The 22,403-nt window shown below is 37.9% G+C and overlaps 1 protein-coding gene across 7 annotated transcripts in view; it reads left to right on the top strand.

The window, feature by feature from the left end:
• Positions 1-22,403, top strand: part of ASAP1 (ArfGAP with SH3 domain, ankyrin repeat and PH domain 1) — a 144,143-nt gene that overhangs the window by 104,669 nt on the left and 17,071 nt on the right. For 6 of the 7 annotated variants that reach the window (XM_064154285.1, XM_064154286.1, XM_064154284.1 and 3 more), the window contains 8 exons: positions 1,160-1,293; positions 2,313-2,404; positions 3,219-3,405; positions 6,209-6,294; positions 8,634-8,749; positions 10,530-10,597; positions 12,915-13,022; positions 14,290-14,518. In XM_064154285.1, the coding sequence (XP_064010355.1) occupies positions 1,160-1,293; positions 2,313-2,404; positions 3,219-3,405; positions 6,209-6,294; positions 8,634-8,749; positions 10,530-10,597; positions 12,915-13,022; positions 14,290-14,518 (1,020 nt within the window). The remainder of the gene's footprint in view (positions 1-1,159; positions 1,294-2,312; positions 2,405-3,218; positions 3,406-6,208; positions 6,295-8,633; positions 8,750-10,529; positions 10,598-12,914; positions 13,023-14,289; positions 14,519-22,403) is intronic. The other variant, XM_064154290.1, reaches the window with a different exon arrangement.

Below are 22,403 nucleotides of genomic sequence, written 5' to 3'. Positions count from 1 at the left end.
AAGTAGTCTTGTACAAAGAATAAGACTCAGAGTTGGACTCCAAACAGATTGTATCCTCAGAATAGAGTTACAGGTCAGTTGTATGGCGCTTAGAGCTTGAGAAGAGTCAACTTGTCATAGAACAATGAACTTATTTGGTAGTTGGCAGCTGTTACAGTTTTCGCATCTAAAGAGACGCTTCAAGAAGGTAACACTCATTTGGAACTGAGTAGACAGTATGTATCTTGAAGATACCTACTGATGCAGAAATGAGCCTAATAAATACCTAGATAAGAATACAAATTGAAATAAAGTTATGTCAAATTCCTGGAACTGGTTTGTTCAGTGGTGTCCTCCTATAAAGGTAGAGAAACTTCAGATTACAGTTCTCATTCATCTTTTAATTTATAGGCTACTTTTAAGCTTTATCTCTGCACCCCAGCTTGCTGCTGTAAAACACTCAACTTAATGCTTTATCAGTTCCTACTTAAGATCCAGGAAAATTAATTTTAAGGCCTTGTATGTATTGAAAATATGTCTGAAGCTTTTGATTTCCCTTAAAAACTGGTCTTGCTTCTTATGTAGCATTCATAGTATAGTATCTCTGTTTGAACATGACATGCAGATCTCCTCCATAACAGCAATTTTTTTTCCATTTTAAAAATCTCCTTCCTTTTTGGTTATTGTTGTTGTTTTAGTAGTCATCATTCCTTAAATTTTCTACAACATATTACTGTTTTATATACTGGAAAAGGCTAAGGTTGTGGTTTTTTTTTAATGAAGAAACTATTTAAAGTTTAAGAGGTAAATTCCAAAACTTCAGAGGTTGCCAACAGAATCCAGGAGATCTGTTCCTTTTAAAAACAGGAAACAAAAACCTTACTTTCTACAGGAACAAACACTAACTGCACTCAAATTGTCATTCAGTATGTATTTATAAGTCTAAATTCAGTGCCTTTGGGATTGTCCCCAGAGATAGAAGAACCATAGTACCGTTGGGTAGCAGTTTGTGGTTTATTATGTACTGCAGTTTGGAGACAAACGTGGAATATTCTTAGCTTATTTCCATTTGTCAAAACATGCTATGAAGCATAATTTCAGAATACACTGGGATTTCTTACCACCACTGCAAAGCTTTTTCTTGGACTTCAATGAAATATTTTTGTTTTCAATTCTACAGATCCAACATGGCTATCAACTAATTTGGGCATTTTAACCTGCATCGAATGTTCTGGAATACACAGAGAAATGGGTGTCCACATTTCTCGAATCCAATCTTTGGAATTAGACAAATTAGGAACGTCTGAACTCTTGGTAACTTTCTTTAATTTAGAGAGGTTGTTTGTTTTGTTTGTTTGTTTTTTCAGTCAGATGTCGACCTGTTAACAGGAAGTATTCAGGTGTATAGTTTTATGGTTAATCTCTTTCAAAGTCTGGGTTTGCAGATTGTCGTCTTCATATTTTGTGTATATATCTTACAGGAGAGTTTTTACTATTATGTTGTGATTGGTGCTTTTGACTGCTTCCCACTTCTTTTATTCATTTCATAAGGTTTTGGAGAATGTGTGTCAATATTCATTGTGATTAGTGCCGTTAACAGTTTTGCTTGTTATTAGCTGATCTTGACTCTAAATCAGGACAGTCTAAAATCTCATGTGGAAGAAAAAAAAAGAGAGAGTTTTATACATGAGAATGACCATTGCCAATTTTGACAGAAAAATGTGAAAGGTATGAAAGCAATTTGTGACTGCTAAAACAGAACCAAACCAAAACCCAACAACAACCCAACCCAGCAATTACAGCAGGTTTGCCTCCCCAGCTGTTTGGTCTGCGACAGGACACTTGTTGCAGCAATTTTTGTGGGGGAAAATGGAGAGAAGGTACAAGACAGATCTGAGTTTGTTTACAGGTTTAACCTTAGCACTTGTAGTCTTTGCAAAATCTTGATGTGTTTACAGAGTTACTATTCATTGAAATTACATCTTGCTAAGGTTTGAGCTTCTTTCCAGGGAAACTATTAGTAGGTAGTATACTAGCGCTGTTGCAGTGTTTATTCTGCTAGTTTCTCATGTTGATTTTATAGTTTAGGCAGATGGAAACACAAATAATCAGCTGTGATTGTGTAAAAGTTCTGGGATGATAATATTCATGCTTTAAACTATATTTTAATTGCTCAGTGTTTAAATACAATAATCATGCTTTAGTTTTGCTAGCTTTTATGTTCTATCATTTATTAGTAGCATGAATAATGAGCATTTATAGTACTGTTTTTAGGTTACTGTTAGACCCCTCCCCCAAAACCCTACTCTCTTATTTATTTTTTCTTATTGCAGCTGGCCAAGAATGTAGGAAATACTAGTTTTAATGATATTATGGAAGGGAATTTACCTAGTCCTTCACCTAAACCCAGTCCATCAAGTGATATGTAAGTTTTAATCTCTAAATTCTTTAAGTTTATTGTGGAATATATGTGATGTAAAAGGTCTGAGGCAGAGGAGGGCTTGAAAGGCTGAAGGCTGGAGTTTTTTTACCCCAACTGTGGAATTTCATGTTGTGCAGTCACATTTTAGCTACCTTGCCTTCTCAGTGTAGAAAACTTGGGGTTTTAACTCAGAAAACTTAGAATTAAGTGAGTGTAGATTTCTTTTTTTTTCCATAAGTTTGGGTTTTGTTATTTTGAATCTTGACTGGTTTTGAGTTTTGAATATCCTGAAGTGATAAATAAAGTTGGGCTAAATGGCACCAGCTTCAGGTACTGTCTGGAGATGGTGATGAGCTGTTTGTTCCTCTCCCCGGTGCAGAACTTGCACAGAGAGCGTAACAGATGTGATTTTGCCAGAGAAGACCTTTTAACCTGTTATGCTGTTTTGTGGCCGACTTAGTATTTTTAATTCTAACTTGTTTTCAGCATGGTTTTTCATGCTTGTCCTGTTTCTAGCATGTAGCTATATTTCCATGAGAAATCACAGTTCAGGCTTTATTCTTGCTTTTGTTTTTGTCCCTTCAGTCAGAGTAGTTTTCATATGTAACAAGAGGGCAGGAAAAAGTTGAGTACATACTTTATTTTGGGCTTGTTTGCAACAAAGACAAGCATTGTAATAATAAATAAAATTGTCTTTATCTGATAGTTTCCCTCTTAACTTCTCAGCTTCTGAGTTAGGCAAGGCAATTTTAAATTTAAGCCATTGACCTATTTTTCTACAAATTTATAAACCAAGCTCTATTTTCACACCCCACAGGACTGCACGCAAAGAATTTATCACTGCTAAATATGTAGATCATAAGTTCTCTAGGAAGACTTGTGCATCTGCAACAGCTAAACTGAATGAATTACTTGAGGCTGTCAAATCCAGGGATTTACTTGCACTAATTCAAGTCTATGCAGAGGGGGTAGAGCTAATGGAGCCACTGTTAGAGCCTGGACAGGTAAGCTTATCAGGTAAACAAAGCAGAGTACTTTAACGTGTCTTTGTAAAATGACCAGGACCAGGAACCGCAGATGCTAACCAACATAAATAACAGGTGAAAATGGCAAAGAAGACTCTTTGTTACTATCAGGTGGTCCAAAGGAGTATGAAATGCAGTAGTGCTGTCATACCCTATTCTAGGTGCAGCTGTAGTGTGTTGAAAAGCACCTGTTCTGCAGTATGTTTCTTTTAGGAAAAAACGCAGAGAGAGAGGGCTTCACTTCATAAGCCAGGGTCCCCTGGTAACGCAAACAGTATCATACCAACTGGCAAAGTAGTTGCTGAAAACACATTACTGACTGGATCTGAGTCTCCGTTTACTCTGTGTGAGGAAGGAATAGCTCTGATCCGTAATCTTTGTTCTGAAGTCAGTAGCAGCTTTTCAGAAAAGTCAGTCTATGTTGACCTCAAGTATCCATGTAGAAATGTTGCTTAAGAGCAACGGTGACCTGGTTTTATGGACAGGTGATGCAGTGTAATCACTTGCACAGCAATGCTTTCTCCAATTGCTCTTGAACCCAGCTCGGAGAGATCTCAGAGCCTGTTTTCAACAAGTTCTCTCAAAGCTGCTTATTTGGTAAATGACAATGCCTGTTTGCATTGAGTGAAAGGAGTCAGTCTAGGCACTTGAGATACCACAGAGTGCTTGTCGTGGAAACACATCACAAATTTATTAGAAGGTAAACTTTCATATGTAATCCATAGCAGTTACCACAGAACAAGCTCTTTAATGTTTCTCCACTGTTACAGTGCAGTGATGTCTAGAAAGGTGTGAACACCTGTCCTGGTTTCAGCTGGCATAGAGCTAATTTTCCATCTTAGTAGCAAGAATAGCTAGAATAGTGCAGTGTTTGGAGTCAGTATGAACTGTGAAGGAGCACAAGAAATTGGGAGGAAGCATGGTCAGGACAGTTGATGTAAACTAGTCAAAGGGATATTACATGCCACAGAATGCCAGGCTTATATCAACTGGGGGGCATTGGCCAGGGATGGGATTGCAGATCACTGCTCAGGCAATCAGTAGATTGTGAGCATCACTTCTTCTGTTGTTAGATTTAGTTTCTCTTTTATTCCTTTTCACACTACTATTATATTTCACTGTTGTTGTTATTTTAGTTTATTTATAAAGCCATTATTTTAACCCATGGGTTTGTTTATTTTGTTTTCAGTCCTCCTTCCCATCCCACTGGGAACATGGGGGGAGTGGTGGTTAGCTGCTTGCTGGGGTTTAAACCACAACAACGTCAATTGAAATATAGTCTGCAGTTAGGATGCTCATGACAGCATTTGGCACTGTAAATTCTCTGATTTTAATAAAGGTTGTTGGGGTTTTTTAATAAGTTGTGACTTATAAGCCTATGTACTAAAATAGCCTTTAAAAAATACCCTTTATATTCAGCAGGAGTACATGAAATACTATTTTAGATTAATTTCTTATGCAACTTTTAAACTGAATTAAATAGCATTTCTATTTTCATTTAAGTACATGAATAGATATGTTATATGTGTATATATATATATATATATATACATATATAAAAGTTATTATTTAGTTTAAGCCCAGCAAAGATAAACTCTGTATCTGGGAAGCAACAACCCCATGCCTAAGATATGCTGGAAATTACCCACCTGGAAAGCAGATTGTCAGAAAGACCTGGGGATGCTGAGGTACAGCAAACTGAACGTGACCCAGTGGTGTGCCCTTGTGACAGAGAAGGCCAATGGTATCTCAGGTTGCACTAGATACCGTGTTGCTAGTAGGCTGAGGGAAGTGATCTATCCCCTTTAGTCTGGCCACACCTTGAGTACTGTGTCCCTCCAGTACAAGAGGGGCATGGATGCGTGGACATACTGAAGGAAGTGTAATAAAGGGCCACAAAGATGTTTAAGAGTCTGGAGCATCTGTAGTTATGAGGGAAGTCTGAGAGACCTGGAAAAGAGAAAGCACAGGGGGCTCTAAGTAATGTATATAAGTACCTGAAAGAAGCATGCAAAGATGACAGGTTCTTTTTCACTGGTGCTCCATGACAGGACCAGAGGTAGTGGGCAGAGTCTAGAACACAGGGGGTTCTCTCCAAACATCAGTAATATTTTTTTTTAACTTTATAATTCAGTAATAATTATTATGAATTTATATTGTGTGGGTGACCAATCACTGACACTGTTTGACCAGGCAGGCTGCGTAGTCTCTGTCTTTGGAGATACTCAAAAAGCCATCTGGTTATGATCCTGAGCAAGAGGCTGTAGATGTCCCTGCGTGGGCAGAGAAGTTAGACCAGAAAACCTCCAGAGATCTCTTCCAACTTCAACCATTCTGTAATTCTGTTAGAGATTAATATATGTAGGATTGTGACTTTTTTGGTGTTTTTTTTTTCCCTTTGGTTTTGTAGCAGTGTTGTGGCTGTGCTTAATGCTCACCAAGGTGTTATAAGGCAGAAAATACTGTGAACTTGCTCAGTGTTCCTTGACAGCATTCCTATTACTGACTAGTAGCCAAGATAGTTTAAAGCTCCTCAGGGTTGTGGACCCAGATGGGGAAGAAGGGAGACTGGTTTCAAGAAAGCTATGTTCTCAAAGTGTTTCCTTTGAAGAACATGGTATCTTTTAGAGATCAGAAAGTCAGTAACTGTTTCATCATAAATTCCTAATATTTTACTATTGAAAGCCTTGTAAAAGGTGACTTGTATCTTGATAGGTGTGATATTCTATGAACTTTGCAGAAATAAGACACAAAAATCTAACTTTTATTTACATATGTTTAGGAGCCAGGGGAAACAGCACTTCATTTAGCAGTACGGACTGCTGACCAAACCTCTCTCCATCTGGTTGACTTCCTTGTACAAAACTGGTATGAATTGCTCATTTTTCATTAAATTGTGCAAGAAAAATGCAGATGTTCAAAGCTGTCCTAGGGGTGCCTTGGACAGTGTTCACTCATCACTTTAATAATCATTCTCTTCAGATGCATTTCAAAACAACATAATTTAACACAATGATCAGAGGGCTGGAGCACCTCTTCTGTGAGGACAGACTGAAAGAGTTGGGGCTGTTCAGTCTGGAGAAGAGGAGGCTTCTTGTGCTCTTCCAGTATCTGAAGGGGGCCTACAGGAGAGCTGGGGAGGGACTTTTTAGGCTCTCAGGTAGTGACAGAACTAGGGGGAATGGAGCAAAGCTGGAGGTGGGGAGATTCAGACTGGAGGTGAGGAGGAAGTTCTTCACAAGAGTGGTGAAAGCCTGGAATGGGTTGCCCAGGGAGGTGGTTGAGACTCCATCCCTGGAGGTGTTTAAGGGCAGGCTGGATGAAGCTGTGGCCAGCCTGGTCTAGTGTGAGGTGCCCCTGCCCATGTCAGGGGGGTTGGAACTAGATGAATCTTGTGCTCCCTTCCAGCCCTGATTGATTGTATGATTCTGTGATTCTAACATATTTGAATTGACCTTTGTACTCCTAGTGAGTATCTTCCAAAAATAAGATGAAAGGAGAAGCTATGTAGAGCAAAAGAGAGCATTGATTTAGAACACATGACACCATGAAACTATGCAAATGAATATTTAGGTGAAGGAGGGATTAGAAGGAAACATTCCAAATACAGGATATGGGCAAAGAAATTGTAAGAGTAGAAAATAAGCATCTTTCTCAGAAAATTGTGACTGGAAGAAGGTGTTCTATTAGTTAAAATGTTATTAAGGCTACTGAGAGCAGAATCTAAATTAGTAATATTCAACTTCTAGTTTATTGGCTGAGCTATTCTTTGTTGTAAAGGGATGTTTATAGAAGTGAAAAAAAATAATGCAAATGTTTTATTAGAAAAATCTTAAGAGTGTAGTGGTACAGCATTACTTTTTACATGTCTCACAGTCAGGTAATGATTGAATCAGAGCAATTCCAGTCCACTTCTGTAGTGTGCTATTAAATGAAAGAAACGGCAGTCACTTGCTGTCAGGTGGTGGTTTTTGCAGAGCAATGAGACAGGAGGGGTCAGGAAACATCAAACTTGTCATACCTTGATTGAGCTGGCAAGGGGGAGACTAGAGAATTTTTCTTTGGGGTTTTGTGGAGCTTTTGTTCCCTCAGCATAGCAAATCATATCTGCTATAAATGCAATCAGTAAAGACTTCTTTTCCTTCCCCTCTCTAATAGTTTATGCATTGTTAGGCAAAAGGAGTGTTAGAGAGAAAATTTGGTCTGGTAAAAGCACAGAATCAATGTTCTCGATACCACCTCTTGAGCTATGTGGACAAGCTGTCTAACATTCACTTAACCTTGCTTCTCCTCCCTCATGATAGATGGAGTTCTGGCTATTGCAGGAGTGTTATTGGATTAATAAATTAAAAAAGGAATTGCTGATATTTACAAGCTGCTTGAGATGATAATTTGGAAAATGTTTCAGCAGCCCAAATTATATGAGAAGCATTAAAGAATTTGTTATTTTGGATGGCTGTTTTAAATTACTTTAGTTATGAAACCTCATGGTCTCTACAAACAGCTATAATATTTTCCATGTTCCTGTTAGCTATATTTTTGTCTCAGATGTAACAGCATCCTCACAACCATATGGGCTCTGTACTTCCGTGTGGGTAATACGGAGTGAAAGAAAAGCTGTCATCTTCTGAGCTTTTCTTTTCATGTTTATATTGATCCCAATATGCCAGTAACAACTTATTTTTGAGAAACTTTGTTTTAGGAATTGAAAACTGAAGGAAGGATAGTTTAAAAAGCACTGTGAACCCCATTGCACAGCTTGTCTTTCCCTAGCTCAATGTGTGTATCCTTATCATCCTCCTTTTGATGCTTTGGTGCATCCTCACAGCCGCCTTCTCTATAGTTCCTTGTATAGTTCCTTGAATGCATGAGACTCGTTAACCTGTTCTGACTGTATCAAAATGATAAAGTGACAGGCAGAAAACAAGTGATGTGTCCTTACAAAGGATTAAGTTTGAATCTTTGAGTTTCACTTTTTTTAATGAACATCTGCAGATGCTCAGTTCTTTTAAACCATACCTCTGGAATTTCTACTGTGCTTTGGAGTTATTCTTAACAGTCTTGGGAAGTAGCATTGAATTCTTTATCCTACTTAATATTCATCCAGTGAAGTCTGTATGCATTTATTATTTATAGGGTTGCTAGATCTGAAATGAATAGCACAGCATACTATACTTTTCTTGATTGTTTTTTCTTTTTGTGTTTAGTGGAAACCTGGATAAGCAAACAGCATTGGGTAATACGGTTCTACACTACTGCAGTATATATAATAAGCCTGAGTGTTTGAAATTGCTTTTGAGGGGGAAGCCAACTATTGATGTTGGTAAGTTCATTATTTAAAACCAGGAAATAAAGATTTCCTACATTTTTTTCCCTAATTTTAGCCACTTCTGTCTCGCTGTCATCAGTAAACTCTTAAAAGGAAAAATAAACCTGAAAGCTCTAAAAGTAAAAAGTAAGATGAAGACTACCACCAACAAGCTTGGAGGAAGCATTCAGTTAAGAAAGGGAACTTAAATTCTTAGAAAATAATAGTGACAACAATTTTCTAATACTAATGGTAAACCCTAGTTTCTCTCTAGAGTTTTATTTCTGAAGATTTGCAGATGTCCTGGAATTTTGGTTTGCTTGTAAAATTCATCTGGCACTTTTATGTTACTTTATGCAAACTGAAGAGAATGAGCTGACCTCTTCGCCATCATTTTCCTCCACTGCCCAGATTAAAAAAAAACAAACCTCCATAAAATTGGCAGAAGTCATTGGTTTCCTTGACCTTTTGATTCACCCTTAGAATGTTGTAATATCTTAAGTCAAGGAATTTGATGTGCCCTGTTTTTGGCTGATATGTCCATAATTAAGAAAACAGGAAAGTTATCTGAACAAGCTGCAGTGTCTGTATTATTTCTTCCATTGAACTCTGTCCTAGGTAGATGCCAGAAGAGTGTTCTTACTTTTTTGGGTCTCTCTCTCTTTTGTTTTGTTTCTCTGAATGTGCTCACAAAGGAACTGCCTATCTTCTCCAGGCCTTGAAACATCAGGTTTATACTTAGATGCTTACAATTTCTGTAATCTCTTAAAACTTTATGTTAACTTCAGTAAATACTGTATTTTCATTCCTTTTCATATTGAAACCCCTGAACCGTCTATGGTCTTTCTATAAGTAGCCCTGCTTCTTCTACAGATCTTAATTCTCTTAAACCCATAGACTTTTCTAGATGACTGCTTGTTATTTTTAGAAATCATTATTGATGTTTTATATGTAATGTTACACCTAGATAATATTTGCTTATGAGACTTCATTTTTTTTTCCTGGTTTTGGTTCCAAATCACAGAAATGCTTTACAATCTGGATATGATGTAGAGCATAATCTGTTTCTGTTCCATGGCATTTGCAGCTATATCATAGGAACAAGTTTTACCTAACCTTGAGTGTGGGAATTTTCTGTTTCCTGAGATTTGCTACTGAGTATCTAGAAAAGATCTCATTATATCTTGTGCTAGAGGACCTTCCAGATTGCTCCAGTATCATCTGCTTTCTTGTCAGCCATTATTTAAAATGTAAAACATTTTATAGCCTCTATAATGACAAAAATAGTTAGCAGGTTTAAAAATCTTCTTGTTTAAATGTGATCTTAGAATAGGAATTCTGTCTTCAAATTCAGGCTTCAAACTGCTGCATATTATTCAAAGTAAAGTGTGTGTAGATCAATATTTGAGTTCTTTTTTTTCCCCTTTCTTTTATTTTGTTTCTATTATTTTTATGATAGTGTTTTCTTTCAAGCTATGTTACCCTGTGTGCTTGTTTTCCTTCTTATTTATCTAAGAGTTTTACTGCCAGAGTAAATTTCTTTATTTTCTCTGCTTGAATTGGGTAGGAGGTATTTGGGAACTGTCCCAGCAGCTGCTGCTGTTCATCAAGAACCTGATAATACATGAAATGTATGAGCACTTAGGAATCTCAAAGGAAGTGCAGCTGCTATAAAGAAAATAGATGGGTTTGATCACCTTTAGAAATTACTCTGCTAAAAATAGTGAAACTTAATTAATTAATTCTTCAGACATCTCAAAGAACTGCTCTCTTTTTTTTTATTGTTAATTTGTAGTAAACCAAGCTGGAGAGACGGCTCTGGACACAGCAAAAAGAATGAAAGCTGTCCAGTGTGAGGAACTGGTAAGAACCAGGGTGAGGGAAGGCAAAGGGGGAATGCTTACTTCTTTACAGATGTAATCTATTTAAGATATCATTGCCATCGTTTCTCAAACTTGGTATCACTGCAATCTGGCTGTATGCTGATCTGAAGGTCTTACCATAGATCAAGATTTTCTAATTTAAACTGTTCCAGAGATAATTACATTTATGTTTTTAAGAAATTACATCTCTTGAAAGGGCATTTGAAGACCTTAAATGCTGAAGGGTCAGGTATTTGAATATCAATTGACACATCATTCTAGGACATTTGGGTTTCATTACTACCAAAGTTCTTCTCAGAGACATTTTTATCAGGTGTCCAAAACAACCATAGAAATGCTGAAATCTGTCAAGACCTTTTAGGTCTAAATCTTTGACCTTCCCTGCTTTGGTTTTTTCCAGTTTATTTAATGGGATAGAAAGCTCAGAGATGGGTAAAATCTTTTTTGCAAGGAGAATTGAAACTACTTGAAATTAAACTTCCTCAAAGGAGAAAGAAGCAAAAAGGTGATGTCTGGAAACTAGAGTATCGAAACCTGCAAGCCACCAGCTTCTCTGGGACTTTATTCCTCTACTAAGCAGCACAAATTTGCTAGAATTTTGAGAATGTATGAGTGACACTAACAGATGCCACTCAAGAAAATTACAGAAGTTCAGGAAATGAAGGTGCTAAAGGATTTTTCCAGTTATTCTTCTGAAGCAGTTAGCCAGGAATAAGGATTCTGCATCAGACCAATAATCTTAGCCCTCTGAGGTGCTTCTCACTAGCATGTATTCAGTAGGCAAGTGCATTTCAGTACTATCACAAGGGATTACAAATCCAAAGTAGTGTGACATTTTCACATTCAAGACTTGAACCAGAAGGATTTACAGAACAGTTGCCACTTGCTGCTTAATTCTGTTTCTCAGAACTTTTTTTTGCCTTGGTTTGATGATCCAAGCAGGCTATCTAGTTTTTTCTCTGCAGATGGTAATTTTAATAGTTTTCCTTGTGAAAGTAGTTGTCATGTATTAATTAACAATTGCATAACCAGGAGAGCTCATCCTTCAGAAATAAGAATAATTTTCTCTATTCCTGGGGATGCAAGTCAATGCTTTGCTAGGGCTGATATGGTGCTACTCTCACTGACTCCTCAGTTACTCCCATGGCTGCCATGTAAGTACTTTCCAGTGCTTTGAAGTTTCTCATCAGATGAAAACCAGATTAGCTGTGCAGCACAAAACCGGTATGGACTGCATTTTTCAAACAAGTGGATGTCATCAGTCAGCTTACATAGCAGTTTGAATTATTGTGATTGAAATTCCTCTATTACCTCACTGATTATTTCAGTTAACTATCACAGAGCATTTATGCCTTTTACTTTGTTTTCCAAAAGGAATATTGCTTCTACATTTTTCTCAAAAGTGGCAATGAGATGAGATTAAGAGTACACAAGAAATATGAGGGAACATTCTTTTTTTACCATGATCAATTAAAAAAAAATACAGAATTGGTATCTAGGTGTTTGTAATATGATAGATATACTAAGCTAATCCCTGTTGAACAGTTGGAGTCTTAGCTGTGTAATTAAATTACATTTCAGCTCAAGTCGGTTCATTGATACTTATGTAACAGATTGAAAATACTTTCTTCCAAATTTTGTTTTGGGAAGATGGTTAAAGGCTTTCCTGAATTAACTAGTACCAAGTAGACTACATTTCAAAGGATGTGAGAGAATAAATAATTATGGGAAATTTAAGCATTGAAAAGGAGACTTTACCTCCTCAGAATAATGATGAACCGCAGTTTTCTTTCTGCTGATCATTGAAGTGGTAGATTTTTAGAGAATCCAGACTGGCAAAGTAAAAGAAATTTGTGCTTAACACACTTTGGCCTCATCCAGTTAGAGAGAGGAAAATACTCAAATAAAGGAGAAATATTTGATCCAAACAGAGAAGTTGTGATTTCAAAGGTATAATAGTTTTTGGTGCAGATTCATAAATAGATTTAGCCTTTTGTTCTTGGAAAAGAGGGCTTCAGATGCATTTTGATTTCCAGATGCATTTTGATTTCGTGCATACACCTTTTCTTCGTGTCATCTTTTCAAATGCCTGTCACACGTGGAAATTTCTGCCCATTTTTGAGAAAAGCTTCCCCTTTTTGTCTTTTAGATGTTTGTGTGATTGCCTTGAAATTGTTCGTTTTTAATGCCTGCAAAAGCTTTAAACGTCCAAATCCTTCATCTTATGGCTTGTGGTTACAAAGCTATGTTGACACCATAGGAACAGCAAGTATGTTAACAGGAATTGTTTCTTTCAGCTTTCTCAAGCCAAGGCAGGCAAGCTAAACCCACATGTCCATGTAGAGTATGAATGGAATCTTCGGCAGGAAGAAATTGATGAAAGTGATGATGACTTAGATGATAAGGTAAGCATGAATCACAGAAAGTGTCACAATTTTATTCTGTTCAAAATGAATGCCAATTAGGGACTCACTTCAACTGTGTTTTTTTCTCTTATAGATAGCTTTTTGGGCAAAGCTAGTTTTGAGACCTGTATTAAAAATAACCAAAGTGTTTCCTGAATGCACTTTTATCAGCCTAGTTATCATGGACTCGAGTTTCAGGAATTTTGCTTCAACAAGACATTGAATGTAATATAAATGAGTACATGCAGATTACTTTGTCATTTTATCCCCTTCTGAATTCTAGGTTGTTAATTTTTAGCTGGTGGAAATCCAAAGCTTACATACTGGGTTTTTTTTGCCCCATAAATTAATTAAAAACCTAGTTGAATCAATAACTCTTGTGTGCTGTGCACTTCATTCCTGATTAAAAAAGAAGCAGTAATGGAAAGACAAAACTTGAGGGCATAGGATAATTGCAATCCTAGAACATGTGAAAACTTAGTTCAGTGTCCTACTTTAGCAAGGCTGTTAATTATTCTGTGCTCTGTTTCTGTACTAAATGGGGAATGTACCTCTCTTGCTTTACAGAAAGAAATGTGACCAACTTTTCATTTTTTTATGACATTTAGGACTGAAAAATTCAAAAACCCAAATAATTTACATATCCTCCAGGACAGCAGAGAACGAAATTATGTGTATGAAGAGCCTCAGGAGGATGACTAATGCTGTACTAGTGATAATAGGCTGTCTGAACTAGAGCTGCAGTGAAACAGATCGTGCTCCATATGCTCCTATTAATATACAGCAGTCAAAAATTGCTGTGTAGAATGTCTTCAAAGAGCAGTTATATGCATTCAAAATATATGTATTTCTGAATACCTTGCTAGTTCAGTTAACAAATAAATCTGAAATGTTAGAAGTGAACATTATTTTTAATAACTGTCACTGGATACTAGATTTGATTTTTGAGGCTGCCTGGTCTGAGTAAATACCTATTTGAACTGAAAATTACTCTTCTAGTCTAAAAACTTTTCTTTACTTTTATTAATGTATTGTTTAGTGTATTGTTACTGTATGCCTATTATAAATCAATTTATTGATTGATTCCTTTCAGTTACAGAGGAGAGGATCTTTCAGGTCCAATCCCTGGAAAAGGCATGAATGTGAGCTAATTTGCCTTAAAGAAATTATGTTCATGCTCATTGGAATACCTTCTGTTAGATTCTCTACCAAACACTTTATTTAATAGTTAGACAGCTGTGTAATATATTTGATTTTCTGTTCACAGCCTAGCCCTATAAAAAAAGAGAGATCTCCAAGACCTCAAAGTTTTTGTCACTCTTCAAGCCTTTCTCCCCAAGACAAATTGACCCATCCTGCATTTAGCACTCCTAGAGACAAGCAAAGACTCTCCTATGGAGCTTTTACCAATCAGATTTTCGCTTCTACAAGCACAGATTCACCCACTTCTCCAACTGCAGATGCACCTCCTCTTCCTCCTAGAAATGCTGGCAAAGGTAAGTCTGTCTTAAAACTATGCTTGCAAGCAGTCAGTTTTCCACAGCTGTCCTTCCTTTAACCAAACGCATTACACTGTTTCAAGACGTACTCTGTTTTTCTTACTACAATAATAGTAATGTGTGAAGTGGTACAACGTATGTTCAGGCTCTTTAAAAAAGTCAAAACAACAACAAACAAACAAAGAAACCTCCAAAAGAAAAGATGGGTATCAGTGCTTTGTAATAGACTCATTCATAACAGAGTTCATGAATGGGTAAAAACGTAAGTTAATAGTACAAAAGTAAAGTAATACTCTGCAGAACGAAAGTCGGCTCATTCTGTGTAGAAATGCTGTTTGTGTGTTGGAGAAGCATTTTTAAGCATTTACAGTCACAAAAGTACAAGTGTTCTAGAAAAAGGCTGCTGGTGTGTACTACTACACAATGATGTGCTGGCAGAGGAGGCAAAGAAGCAAAGATTTGGAGGAGAGGTGGTGCAAGAAGAATTCCTCTCCTTGCAGTCCTTGTGCAAAAATACCAGAATGATCTGTGAAGTGCTAAGCGTGTTGATATTAAAGTTTCTTCCCTGTTGGTGCATCAAGACTCCACTCTCCCATTTTGGTGAATGATAGAGGCATGCAGAGAATGTCATAGGCTGTGATACCATAGTATCAGGGGTAAGGTCATTCCAACCCTGTATCAGCACTTGCTGAACTCTCTCCTGTCCATGGCTGGACAATAGCTGCTCCACAGTCACACAATTCTATACAATCACTGCATTCAATATCACTATATCCAACAGAGAATACCAAGTCTTTTGTCACATATGTTAACATTTCACTTAGACACCAATGGTCTAAACATCAGACATTCTTCCCTGCATAAAACAACCATTTTGCTCCTGTAGAATTATCCACGAGGTAGGTTTGTGCTACTGTTCAATTAGTTTTGCAGTCCACATGTAATCGAAATGAATGAGATGTGCTTTCTCCTTAGGAATATTAGTGACATTCTTGGCAGTGCTTGAAAGGGATGTGGACTTATTACCATGTAAGACTTAGTATGGCAGCTGTAGTGGATGGTGGTTCTTTGACTTAGATACCTCTGAACTTCAAGTTTGGAAGACGTTTAGGGAACAAAATCTGACACGTTACAATAGCTTTGCAAATGTACTTTTTAGAACAAAACCCTTTTTATATTTTGTCCTTTTCTCCTTATTTAATTTAGAATCAGTAGAATTGTGGGTCTATAGTAGACTTGTTAGAGAAATCTAGTTGTGATGAAAGCTACGTTGTAGTTTAAGATGCTGAAAGATGCTCATTTGTGTTATTGCTGCTGTAAGTTCATGTTTCATTTCCTGAACAGGTAGTTAACTTTGTTTTTAAAAACAATGAATTGCTCTCACTAAAATGTGAAGGAGTAAAAAGGTCAGAAGAGTCTGCTGGCATTGAGTATCTGTTTTTATACATGGTTTACATGCTGTGCTTCAAAACTACCATTCCACCATCATTTGTCATGTACTGGCAACTTTTGAATGACTTCCTTGGCTCTCTTTCAGATGGATTTGTTTTCCATTAAGAGGCAAAGCAGTTTTGCCAGGGCATGCTTTTTCACAATCAGAGTTGCTTTATATTAATTCACTAAGGACTCATTTGTGCTTCTTGTAACTTTATTGTGTTGACCTTCCTACTGGTATTACAGCTTTCTAATTTTTTCCCTCCCCTGCACCATGTTTTTTTATATGCTCTAGCAGTCTGTTACTGGTTTTCCATTGTCAGACACAGTATATAGGCTTAGATGTTCATTCAGGCTGACTTAGGATAACTGTTTTTAGTTGTGAAGTTGCAATACTTGGAAAGTAGTCACAAATCCCATTTGCTTAAGAAGGTTAAGGAAATTGTATCTTGTATCTGCTGTATACTGCGTAATGTCTTTCCAGCTTTTAATGGATTCTGATGAACATTATTGATTTTATTATCATACAGTGTAGCTCTCATACAGGCTTATTCAGAAAATAGTCTTTTTTTCCAGTAAGGGGAATGTTTAGGTGCATATTTCATTCTAAGTATGCATTCAAGTCTCAGAAATGTTAGACTCCTAGGTGTTCCTGCAAACTTGTTGGTGAGTGAGTCAACATAACTCCAAAGCTACTTGGAAAGAAATGAAGCATTTGTTGAGTTCTTGATGTTTTCATGTCAAGGAATACCCCAAAGCAATATGACACTATCACAAAATGCAGAGAACTTTTGTCTTTTAACCTAACATTAACTTCTTCATCAGAGTGGAAAATGCCAGATTCACAGTGTAAGTCTGAGAGAGAGGTTGAATGTTAGTTACAAGGTTTATCTGCTTCAGAGGTGCCAAAATTCTGCACTCTGTGGTCTATGTCCATTCAAAAATTGCAAAGTATTCATCAGTTTTAGAAGTTTCCATTAAATACATGCCTGTGTTAAAGTAGTTTAAGACTGAAAAGTCACAAATACAGAATCACAGAATTTCTTAGCTTGGAAAAGACCTTCAAGCTCATCGAGTCCAATCAGTAGTTTCACACTGATGAGTCCTTGACTGAACCAAATCCCTCAGCACAACATCTAATCACTATGAATCGCTATGGTTGGAAAGGACCACCAGGAGCAGCCAGTCCAACCTTGATCTCATTATCCTTCATCACTAGACCATAGCCTCAAGCGCCACATCCACTCTCCTTTGAAACACCTACATGGATGGTGACTCCACCACCAACCTGGGCAGCCTGTTCCGGTTCCTGACCACCCACTCAGTGAAGAACTTCCTCCCAACATCCAACCTAAACCTCCCCTGATGCAACTTGAGGCCATTTCCTCTTGTCCTATTGTCAGAGACCAGCTCCAGCCTCACTACAACCTCCTTTTAGGTAGTTGTAGAGGGCAATAAGGTTCCCTCTCAGCCTCCTCTGCTCCACACTAAACAATAAAAAAAATACATAAAACATCTCATCAGTGTGGAAAAGTTGCTCTAAAGGCAGCATTTCAGATGCACTTATCCTTCATTACATACTGTGCTGCACCTTGTTATTGTCCCCACTTCCAGCTCCCAAACATTGTTCAAAAGAAAAAGCAGCAGAGAGTCCACTTGCATCCAACACTGGTGGCACATTTTCATTTTAAAACAGTCAAATAATCCTTTAGAACTGATCTGCTCTGTTGAGAATAGCAGTAGAGTGTATCCTCTCCATAAATAAACTTTTGCACAACTTTAATTGCAAATCCAATGTGAGGGCAATGTTGCCAAATGATTTTGTAGAAGCATTAGGCAGGCTAAGCCTGCTTTTAATTTTGGCTGAAAGCTAATTGATTTTTGATGGTTCTACGCATTTATCTCAAACAGGATGAACACAGAGGTCAGGGATCAATTTTGTCATTAAGTTTGGATCTTCAGTACTTGAAAGTTTATCTATTTTCCTCTCCTTCACAGGTCTGCTGTTAGGTACCTAATCCTAAAGGCACTTGGGGTTCCCCAGTCCACTGCTACTGCAGACACCATGTCCTATAATCTGTTGCTTGAGTTGATCAGACTCAATTTCTGTCCAGATTACTTTATTTCCATTTACTAGTAACTTCTAGAAGTGATCTGACTGCAGTGCTTACAGGATTAGTAATTGTCTGAAGTTCACTTACTACTTTGTTCGTATACCAACACTTCAGTGTAATTTCTGTCACTGGTGTCTGTGCAAGATGGTACTCAGGTAGCAATCACACAGGTATTTCTCTTCTTAAACAAATCAAGCATAGTTCACCTTTTCTGACAGAAGAGCATTTTCATTCTCCTATCCTCTAAGTTGTCCTTTAATCATACTAGAGGGTCTCTGTACCTTTGCTCTTTAAATCAGCTTTCTTTAAATGCAACTGGCTCTAAGTGTAGGAACAGCATTAAAACCTTGTGGTGAAAATACTACATCAAAACATCCTTTCATGCTATATATATTTCCTACGATGGCATCATAGTCTATAGTATATCAGATATCACACAGTTGCTACTACCACTTTAAACAGCAGTCCTTAATTCAGAGCACAAATGTTTCTTGTAGAATTTTAATCTTATCTAATAATTTTCATTGTCTCAGCCCTTGAGGCCATCCAGTTTCTTCTGTGTCTTCTAAATGCCTTCAGGATTCTCTGGCATATACTTGAAGATTTAAACTATTCTTATAAACATGATATGTATTTTGTTTACATTCTATTTATCCTACTAAACCACTGCGTTTTGTAGTAGCATAATAGGAAGGGGAGGCTGGCAAACTGCTGTTTTCCTTTGTCTCTTTCTTTGTTTTAAACAGGATATTTTCTTTGGCATTAATTATAGAATGTACTTCAGATCCTAATGTTGAAACAAGGTATAAAGGTATATTATTAGCTTTCTTATTCAGAGTGATTGTGATCTTTTTTCCCTTTAATTATGATCTTATTTTCTGTATTAAAAAATAGAGGACCTGAAGTGAGACAAACCATGAAGGATATCTTTGCCCTCTTTAAATGAAGAATAAAAAACACTTGTTAATTAGAATACTATTTATTAATATAAATTTACTTTCCTTTGCAGTACCTGTTCTACCATTAGCTGGAATGCTTATTCTTCCATATCTCTCATTAAGTGGTAAAAAAGATACAAATGTGAGGTTTTTACACTCTAAACCCACCATTTTTTGAGGGAATGGAGACAGCTTTGCATGGTTTCACAAGTGCACAAATTAATAGACAATATACTAACTGCACAAAAGCTGAAGGGCAACACACTGTTAATTGCAGACCTCTTCTGGTTACTTACCCAAGTACAGTAATAGATTATTTGGTCTATCTGTACATGAAAGTGTGATCCTTGTAATATGAAAGATGACAAGAACTTGTGCTGAAAGCAGCTGTGCCTCAGTTAACTGAAAAAAAGAGCCCAATGAAAGCTAAATTAAATAATTATATGTCAGGGGTTTTTTTGTTCATGTTCTTTGTGACATGTGAGCTTCATGACTACATGAGAAATCATCATTAAGGTTGCCATTAAGAAGAAATGGTTGGCTTACTTGCTGCCTGGTTGAAATGGCAATATCCTCGATCTAGAAAAAGAAGTGCTCCTATTATTCCTTGAAAATATCTAGCTTTGTGCAATTAAATATATCACACAAAAAAGGTTTTGAATTGCTTTTCATGACAGTGTTTTATAGTCTTTTTACTGACACTTCTTATATCATCAAATCTTTGTTTTCACCAGCTATTTCCATAAACTGCTTTAGATTCCAACACGTTTGGTTTGTTCAAAGTGTGATGTGACTTCATGTCTCTTTCCAAACATGCATTTTGAAGCTTGCCTTTATTTTCTCTTTATTTTAAAGTAAGTTATTTTGTTTTTCAGCCATTTTAATTATTAATTTATGCCTTCTAAATTCATATTTATCCTTTTTATGAAGGCACAAATGCTAGGAGTTTGAAAAGATGCACTCAATACCTTAACAACCTTTTCCTTGTGCTGTGTGAGCTCTTGACAGTTATGAAGTGATAACATTTTTCAACTCTTCAGTGGCATCTGGAGTTAGGCTTCTAGCATGAAATTCAAGACACATATCCATGCAACCACAGCTAAAGAGTTCTTCATCCTACTTACATATATAATGTAAGGGCAACAAAGCCGGTGAAGGGCCTGGAACACAAACCCTATGAGGAGAGGCTGAGCGAGCTGGGGTTGTTTAGCCTGGAGAAGAGGAGGCTCAGGGGTGACCTCACTGCTGTCTACAACTACCTGAAGGGACATTGTAGCTAGGTGGGGGTTGGTCTTCTCCCAGGTAACCAGCAATAGAACAAGGGGACACAGTCTCAAGTTGTGCTGGGGGAAGTGTAGGCTGGATGTTAGGAGGAAGTTGTTGCCAGAGAGAGTGATTGGCATTGGAATGGGCTGCCCAGGGAGGTGGTGGAGTCACCGTCCCTGGGGGTGTTCAAGAAAAGACTGGATGAGGCACTTAGTGCCATGGTCTAGTTGACTGGATGGGGCTGGGTGCTAGGTTGGACTGGATGATCTTGGAGGTCTCTTCCAACCTGCTTGATTCTATGATAATTAAAGAAGGATTCTTCATTTCGTTGGCAATAATAAGTGCAAATCTGCCTTGACCTCTGAAGCTGTATTTTTGCGATAAGACAGCGATACCATTTCAACAAAGTGCCTCCAGTTTTTCGCTTTTAGCCGCGTTTGAAGCGCTTGCGGTGGTGGCCGGGCTGGAGCCCTGCTCGGCGGTGAGGCTGTGGTGCAGTACGGACGGCAGGGCACTAGGTGGTGGTAGCGCAGAGCTCTGCGGTGCTGGCCGTGGCCGCCTGCAGACGCGGCGGCGGTGCCTAACTCTCCTCCAGAGGTCAGACCACCGCAGGCTTGCCGCAGCCGCCTACCGTGCGTGCTGCCAGCCGCCTTTCGCAGCAGTCTTACTGCTGGCACTCCTGGGTGCACTTGGAGTGAGTTAGGATTTACAGAAGACCCTGTGGTTTACAGGTCTTTGAAGTGAACTAAAGAGTCTGTGATTTGCAGAATTATTGAGGGATCATCGAGCCAAAGTTAGCCTAAGAATACTCTTATTTTTGCTGGCAGAAACATTTCAATGCATGGTTTAAATTAGAAACACAGAATCATAGAATTGACAGGGCTGGAAGGGACCTCAAGAGTCATCTAGCTCCAACTCCCCTGCCATAGACAGGGACACCTCACACCAGATCAGGTTGCTGAGAGCCTCATCCAGCCTGGCCTTAAAGACCTCTAGAGATGGAGCTTCCACCACCTCCCTGGGCAAGGTGTTCCAGTGTCTCACCACCCTCATGGTGAAGAACTTCTTCCTGACATCGAATTAGCTTGCTTGGAAGAAATTAAAACAAGAAGAGATGCAAGCTGAGGAATAATCTTACTAATTTGTGCTAAGACTGCTTAGAATCATAGAATCAACCAGGTTGGAAGAGACCTCCAAGATCATCTAGTCCAACCTATCACCCAGCCCTAACCAATCAACTAGACCATGGCACTAAGTGCCTCATCCAGTCTTTTCTTGAAGACCCCCAGGGACATGTCAGTTAATGGTTTGGTGGGGTAAATTGAGAGGAGTAATCACAAAATAGACAATGTGATTTACAAGAGGAAGCAATTAATGGAAAGCCAAGCCAGAAATACCTGCTGGGGTTCTGGTTGAGAGGTTAGCCTAAGAATCTTTGTCTGGAAGAGGACTGATTGAACCATTAACTTGTGGGCAGTTTTATTAATCTTTTCTTTGGCATGTAGAAGGAAGAGATATGTCACCAGCTGAAAATGTCTGGCAAATGTGCACGTGCTTATAGCATCACAGCATGGCTTAGGTTAGAGATGATCTGCTCCAGCCTCCCTGCCACAAGCAGGGATATAGCTCAACTAGATCAGGTTCAGCAAGACCTCATCTCTCCTGGCCTTGAACACCTCTAGGGAGGGGACATCCACACCAATTGCTAAGGTGATTTTTTTCAGTGTTTATTATTTCACTGAAGGAATTTTAGCAAAGATTAGTCTTTATTTTAATAGTGGCATGATATATAGTAATTTGGGAAAGAAGGCAGATGTCAGTAATTTTCAGTCTCCTTATAGACACTAGTAGAGTAGCAGTTCAAGGTCTGTGTGCAGGCTAAGGTACATACTGATCAACAAAATGAGGATTTTTGTCTCAAACTGTTCAGATGAGTTAGATTTTTAGAAATAGGCAAGTTGGTTCTATAGTTCTACCAAATATGCAGTGATAGGCTTGAAATTTAAGGTCTAAAATAACTTTGCTTTAAAAGCTTTATGTCAGTTTTCTACATTTATGCAGAGCCTGTGATGGCAAAGCTGTCTTACATGCAAAACTTAGTACAAGGTCATGTACAGTGTTAATTGCTGG

The sequence above is a fragment of the Pogoniulus pusillus genome, chromosome 14, assembly GCF_015220805.1.
Source record: "Pogoniulus pusillus isolate bPogPus1 chromosome 14, bPogPus1.pri, whole genome shotgun sequence".
Classification (NCBI taxonomy): domain Eukaryota; kingdom Metazoa; phylum Chordata; class Aves; order Piciformes; family Lybiidae; genus Pogoniulus; species Pogoniulus pusillus.
Note: the sequence above shows the minus strand (reverse complement) of the source record. Positions and strands in the feature narration are given on the sequence as shown.